General features: G+C 36.3%; 1 protein-coding gene across 1 annotated transcript; it reads left to right on the top strand.

Annotated features, from left to right (window-relative positions):
- The first annotated feature begins 1,407 nt into the window (after positions 1 to 1,407).
- LOC133301617 (probable leucine-rich repeat receptor-like protein kinase At1g35710) lies at positions 1,408 to 5,066 on the top strand. Its single transcript, XM_061501261.1, has 5 exons — positions 1,408 to 1,786; positions 1,859 to 2,714; positions 3,690 to 3,970; positions 4,609 to 4,853; positions 4,953 to 5,066. Exons 1-5 carry the CDS (start codon positions 1,408 to 1,410, stop codon positions 5,064 to 5,066), a joined length of 1,875 nt encoding a protein of 624 aa, XP_061357245.1.
- The last annotated feature ends 2,610 nt before the right edge of the window (positions 5,067 to 7,676 follow it).

Below are 7,676 nucleotides of genomic sequence, written 5' to 3'. Positions count from 1 at the left end.
TTTTCAGTTGTTCGGTGTGACCACCGTATAGTATAAGCTTATACAGCATAATCCCTTAATACATCAAAACGATGTATAACTTAATCCGGCCTAAGGGTGAGGGATAAGACCTGATAATAGATTGATGTATTAACATCGTTCACCAATGTAATTCTCAAAAATTAATATATTACTTTAATATTAATCTATTAAAATAAAAATTTATTTTTCAATATATTAATTTTTAAAATATTGAATATTTTTATTTTTATAAAAATTAATTTATATTTTGACACACTGATCAATAAATTTTTATAAAAATTAATATCATATGACATTTTTTGAAGAATTATATAAATTCTTTATTAAAGGATATTTTTATTAAAAATATTTATTTTTATCATATATAGTATTATACAGTGTATTATCAAATACTAGATGATATTATCTTATGCAATATATTATTTTATACAATACCATGCCAAACGCTTGATAGTATTAAAGTTCAATCAGGGTCTTATACAATCAGGTCTTATACTATCAGGCCTTATCCTATACTATGCACCAAACATGCCCTGAATGACGATGATATGACAAATAAACTAGGTAAATCTTTTATCATTTTCGCTTAAACATTAATATATATTTCTTAAAAGTAAATAAAAAGCATTTAAAAGGGGATAAATTTCCAAAACTTGGGTAATAAGAAGTAGACGCACTTCTAGTTCATGCTAAACCTCATTGGCTCAATCCTAGTCATTTTCCGCCAAGAAACAGCAGAGAGACTTGGGAAACATGAATATTGCTTATAATTATTAAAGGTTTCTGAGTTCCGAGAATCGTAATACCGTCTTCTTTTTCAGTTATTGTTGAAATTAATTAACCAATAAGTGTTTAAGGCACTAGTTTCCAAGAACGTCACATGAAACGTGAGCTCTCTAGTAAATATCAGAAATTTCGCTTTTTAATTAGAGTGAAGTCTTTCGGGTTCTAACAAAAAATACAATCATCATTTTAATTTCTTATAAATTTTTTTTAGTAATTTGATCCCTATGAAATTCAAAATGGATTCATTTTAGTACTATTGAAAAATTAATATGAATCTTTTTTGAATTTGTGAGGACCACTATTTCAACTAAATGAGTCTACTTTAAATTTTTCTTAGAGAACTCGGTATTAAAATGGGAACCGTTTTTTTGTTCGGACCCAAAAATTACTTTACTCTTTCAATTATTTTTGCAAACCGCATTAACATACATACACGCACTCCATGGATAATCAATTTCATTCATAAATTTTGGTGATTATAAACATAATACAAAGATTCGTCACAACTATTCATAATTCATACACAAGCCAACTCTTTAAATACCGAGTAGAGAGTTTTCTGCCAAGTACCAACCATTTAAATTTTAAAACATTTGCAAAATGGCCACATACAAATTATCAAGTGAATCCTTCATGTCATTCATGCTCTTCATCTCTTTCACATCTCTTATCTCACTTTGTCTTCTTTCGGAGGCTTGTCATGTGGTGGACAAAGAAGCACTGCTACAATTCAAGAGCAGAATTAGCCAGGACCCTTCAAACATTCTGGGTTCTTGGACATCTTCCTCTCACTGTTGTCATGATTGGGAAGGCATCACATGTGATTCCACAGGCAGGGTTATTAATGTCACTCGTACTGGCATGTTTTATGAGCATGGCTTTCCCCTAGTAACATCCATGTCGGGAACATTATCACCTTATCTTGGAAACTTAGCATATCTACAAATTTTGGACCTCAGAGGTCTGCAGGAGTTGCATGGTCCAATACCTCCAGAATTGTCCAAGTTATCTAACTTGAGACAACTTTCTCTCTTCATAAACAAGCTTTCAGGTGGTATACCAGAAGAATTCAATAAGCTTTCCAAGCTTGAAACATTGTACCTTGACAGAAATCAGTTATCTGGCAATGTTCCTTCATCTCTGTTTGGATCTATGAAGTCTCTTTCAGGACTTGGTCTGTCTGAGAATAAACTTTCTGGTTCTATTCCATCTTCTATTGGAAGCTTGACATCTCTCACAAACATTGATCTTCATCAAAACAAATTTGGTGGTAGTATTCCTGCAAGCATTGGAAATCTTAGAAATCTCAAAGAATTAGATCTCTCTGGTAATCAGATTAGAGGAAGTATTCCTGAATCAATTGGTAGTCTTTCACAATTAGGTACATTGGATCTTATGCAAAACAAGATTACAGGAAGCCTTCCTAATTCAATTGGGGGCCTTAGTTCTCTAACGTTTTGCAGGATATCAGAAAACATGCTAACAGGCATTTTACCTTCTTCCATTGGAAAGCTCAGGAATTTACAAACCTTAAATCTTCAGAACAACAAAATCACTGGGAGGTTACCTTCTGAAATTGGCCATCTAACCGGTTTAATTGACTTATTTCTTTCAAATAACAAATTTGCAGGCGGATTTCCACGTACCATAGGCTATTTAATCAACCTGGAAACAATATATTTGTCAGGAAACCAACTTTCTGGGAATATATCTGAAGAGCTTGGTGATGCTAAAGCTTTAGAAAAGATTTATCTTTCAAATAACAAGTTAAGTGGCAACATACCAGAAAAGGTCATAAATTTGAAGAGCCTATTGGAGTTTGATGTTTCATGGAACTCACTTACAGGAAGTATCCCTCCGCATAAGGCCATTATCGACACGTCAGCTTTTGTGGGTAATCCTGGACTGTGTGGGCCACCACTTCCTCCATGTAAACTTTCTTAGTATAAAGGTTTGCTTACTAGGTGAAATTATACTACAAAATAAATAATGTTTGAAACCAAACAAATGACATAATGAAATATTCTATGATTTCGCCCAAAGCTTCCTTACTTTCAACTATATTCTTTGCCACGCACTAAACATGAACGTTTTTTTTTTACCCTTTTGCTTGCTACTTTTAGCTTAATATATGGACCATTTGCAGTATCTGTTATGTCTCATTCGTATGCATATAGTAACTGCATATTTAACTCCCCTACTTAGCGATGGAAACGAAGTCCAATTAGTTTGTAAAATTTAGCTATCATTATCGCGGGTACCAATTAACCTTGTATAATTGAGTGCATGCATATGTGATATATACAAGGATACAACCATGATGCAAATGAAAGTTAAATAACGTCCATTTGGATAGATAACTTCAACTATTAATCATTACTTCTTTTCTTTTCTTTTTTTGTAAACAAAGTATTAATTAATCATTACTAACTATTAAAAATAATCATTACTAACTATTAAATAAGTTCCTATACATATCCGAGCAATCCAAATGGAGAGAAATTTTTGTCTTCTCCAGGAGATATCACATTATATGTGATTTAGTATAAGTTTTGTAAATATGGCTTTACAAAAGACAATAAAAAAGATCATAAAATTATACAATTTTAAGTAATAGTTCTAATGAATTATCTTATACCATAAAAGAATAGAGTAAAAATTTCTTATAATTAAGTTAGTAATGCATGGTCATTGTCTTTCGTATCGAGCACAATTTAGAATCTTGTTTGCTAATGCTGAATTGTTTCTCTAGGAAAGTCCATGACATATTGCATAAGATATTGGGTTATGATATTCTTGAGTGTCTTCTTGGAGTGCTATGATATGCATGTTTGATCATTGAGTGAGAATAGCTAACTCATTCTTTTGTGTAAAATATGCAGAATTATGGTTCGTCCAAGAGGGACTCCTGATCCTCCAGTTGACCAGGAAGATCCTACTTTAGCAGTTATGGCTAGGCCACTAGTAAATTGTCGAGGGAGTACTTCGCAGCCGGATCCTATGTTGACGGCTCTTACTGCATTGCAGCAGACTATGGCTGCAACAAGACAGCAGGAACTTGAATTAATAATGAAAGCTAATCAAGATATGTTGACAGTAAATAGATTGGCAAATGTTGAAATGATGAGATTACTTTTAGCCGAGGTGAGGGCTGGTGGGCAAGGTTTACAGCAACAGCCTTTACCACAGCCATAGCAACCGCCTTTACCACAGCCACAACAGCCTATTCCTCCCCCTCATTCTCTCCATGTAGAGGAGGGTGAAGAAAATAATAATCTAAATGAAGCGTCCAGTCACAGGGGTGGTGTGGGGCTGCCAGTCACCAATAGAGATCAAAGAGATAGAATGCTAAATGCATTTCGAAAACATGCACCACCACATTATAAAGGCGGCATTGATCCTATTGCTGCGATTCAGTGGTTAGAGGAATTAGATCATATTTTTACAGTTATGGAGTGTGATGATCAGCAGAAACTATTATGTGCTTCATATATGTTGCAAGTTATGCAACTGACTGGTGGAAAAATACTCGTCAACCCTTGGAATGTCAGGGTTAAGCCATCACATGGCCTTTATTTGAAAGACACTTTTTGATGAGATATTTTCTAGAAGAAGCCCGCCTAAGGAAAAAGGGAGAATTTGAGGACCTGAAACAGAGTCAAATGTCCATTGACGAATATCTGAATAAATTTAACAAGCTGACAAAGTATTCTCACTTCCAGAGAGCTCCGCCTACTGAGGAAGATCTGACGCTTAAGTTTCAAAGCGGGCTACATGATAATATTTATGAAAAACTTGCAGGAAACTCTTCTAACACTTTTATTGCACTTATCAAGAAGTGTAAACATATCCAAGAGTATTATCGAAAAAAGAACAAGGACCAAGTTGCTCTTAATCCTGGTCCTAAAAACACTACCGGGGGTTCTAAAGGTAAAGGTTTGCAGGTAAAACAGTTAGATGGCAAATTCAAAAAGGCTGGAAATTCTAAGTCCGGCAATTTTAAAGTTGTTGCTCAGTGCGCTACTTGTGGTAAGCCTCATTCTAGGGTGTGCAGAAAAGAGCAAAGATTGTGTTATAAGTGTGGCCAAGCAGGGCACTTTATCAAGGACTATCCCTTTAATGGGGGTCAAGTTTCTACCGTTTAGGCTATTCCGGCTCCTATTGTGGTTGAGGAACCATCTCTACCTCTTCTACCTCTCGTTGCCCGAGTGTATGCAGTGACTCAGCAAGAGGCTGAGAGGTCCGCTAGTTTGGTGTGAGGTATGATTTCTATCCATAATGAAATGCTTAGTGTCTTGTTTGATTCTGGTGCCACACATTCTTTTGTTGCTGATTATGTAGCTAAAGTATTTAATCTGTTTGTGACAAAAATGAGAACTCCTATGCGTATTGTTACGGCTGTGGGGAGTGTTTTTGATGAAAAGTATATTTGTAAAGACGTGAAATTCAAGTATGATGGTAGAGAGTATTCTGCTGACTTTATTGTCTTACATCTTGCCTCTGTGAATTTAATTTTGGGAATGGATTGGTTGTCTAAGTACTGTGTGAAGATCGATTGCTGCAGTAAGACCATTTTTGTCTCCTCTAATGATGAAGAGAGAGAGTCTCCTTATCTGTCTGTTCTTCGGGTTGTAAAGGCCTTGAAGGAAGGAGATTCCGGGTTTATTCTATTGGGAGGTCTGGTTGGTATCAATAAGGAGCCAATATCTAATATCCATGTTGTCTCCGAGTTTGAAGATGTCTTTCCGGATGAAATTCTGCACTTTCCGCCAGAGAGGGAAATTGAATTCTCAATTGCTTTGTTGCCTGGTGTGGGGCCTATCTCTCTAGCCCCATACCGGATGTCACCGTTGGAATTATCTGAGTTAAAGAAGCAGATTGAAGACTTGTCCAGTCTGAATTTTATTAGACCGAGTGTGTCTCCTTGGGGAGCCCCAGTGATCTTTGTTAAGAAGAAGGATGGGTCTATGAGATTATGTACGGATTACCGTAGTTGAACAAAGTTACTGTTAAGAATAAGTATCCTTTGCCGCGTATAGATGATTTGTTGGATCAGTTGCATGGTACGACTGTATTTTCTAAGATTGATCTTCGGTCCGGGTATCATCAGATCCAGATACGGATACTATGAGTATCTGGTTATTCCTTTTGGGCTTACAAATGCACCAGCCGTTTTCATGAGTTATATGAAGCAGATCTTTAAAGCCTATCTAGATCAGTTTGTGGTTGTCTTTATTGATGACATACTGATATACTCAAAGAGCAAAGAAGAGCATTCTGAGCATCTAAAGGTTGTTTTGTAGATTCTGAGAGAGCCTCAGTTGTATGCTAAGCCGTCAAAATGTGATTTCTGGCTTTCTGAGATACAATTTCTGGGCCATGTCATCTCGTCTGAAGGAGTGGCAGTGGACCCGAGCAAGATTGAAGCAGTGTTAGACCGGGAGCGTCCTAAAAATATTACCGAGATAAGGAGTTTTCTTGGTTTGGCTGGATATTACAGGTGTTTTATTGAGGGATTCTCACGGATGGTACTACCCTTGACACGGTTAACCCGTAAAGGGAACCCATTTGTGTGGACCCAAGAATGTGAAGTGAGTTTATAGGAATTAAAAAGGAAGTTGACTACCGCTCCGTTATTGATTTTACCTGATCCTGCAGATAAATTTGAAGTATACCACGATGCTTCTAAGTTTGGATTAGGCTGTGTATTGATGCAGCAACGTCAGGTGGTTGCTTATGCTTCTCGGTGCCTATTTCGTTGTCTACAGTGACCACAAAAGTTTAAAGTACCTATTTGATCAGAAAGAGTTGAATATGAGGCAACATTGATGGTGGAATTTCTGAAGGATTATGATTTTGAATTGCAATATCACCCGGTAAAGCCAATATGGTGGCCGATGCTTTAAGCAAAAAGGCACTTTGTATAGCTAATACGATGATTTTTGAGTATGATTTAATTGAGAAGTTTCGGGATCTCAACATTCCTGTGAATACAGAAGATAGCCCGTATTTGTTGACTACTACGATAGTTGATGTGACATAAATTTATTCCTATCTGAGCCCATTTTGATTGAAAAATACCATCCGTTCCCTCAGCTGATGAGCAACTTCAATATAAAAATCACTTGTTTTACACATTTGTGACAAAAACACAGTGGGGGAACGAATGATGACGTAATCCTTTGAAAACATATTAAAAGGGGAACAGATTGAGAGCATTTAATGCATCTGCTTCACTCATTTAGTGTTTCTGATCACTTTGCAGGAAACGTGGAAACAACGTCTCCATAAAGCAAAGGCGGTGCACCAACTAAACACAAAGACACGTGCACATCAAAAAATAAAGAGTTCTCATTGGCTAAAGAAGAAAGTAAGACATGAGGGACTGCAAGAAAACGGCTAATCATCAACAATAACTGTCCCATCAAGCAAGTTGCAAGCTTCCAAACACTGTTGCCACCGCCTCGTCCCTTCAGTCAAGAAACCAACTCCAAAGGATTTTACAAGTCTGCCACTCACTCTTCTCCCTATAAATAGGACGTCCCAAACACGAAGATATCATCGAATTCCTTAGGAATCAAATTCTTGAAGAAGAGATCACCTAGTATTAGTTAGTAGTTTAATTTTGTATAGTGGTAGCTATAGTTAAGTGAAAACACTTCTCCCTGATTCTGTAACATCCACTTGAGACTCCTCACGAGCATCAACCATTCTTCTCCATTTTATATTTTGTTGTAATCTTTCTTGTTTCATTTCAATATAAGTGTTTCTTCTTTCCTTTCCACTCGTTATCTCTGAACTGAATCTCGGGTCTATGAGACTTCAGTTTAGAATAATTATGTTTAAAGTATCAGCCATGGGCTGAAGTA

This window comes from Gastrolobium bilobum, unplaced genomic scaffold (assembly GCF_033153095.1).
Source record: "Gastrolobium bilobum isolate Gb01-03AN ecotype WA unplaced genomic scaffold, APGP_CSIRO_Gbil_v1 utg4620, whole genome shotgun sequence".
Taxonomy (NCBI): domain Eukaryota; kingdom Viridiplantae; phylum Streptophyta; class Magnoliopsida; order Fabales; family Fabaceae; genus Gastrolobium; species Gastrolobium bilobum.
Note: the sequence above shows the minus strand (reverse complement) of the source record. Positions and strands in the feature narration are given on the sequence as shown.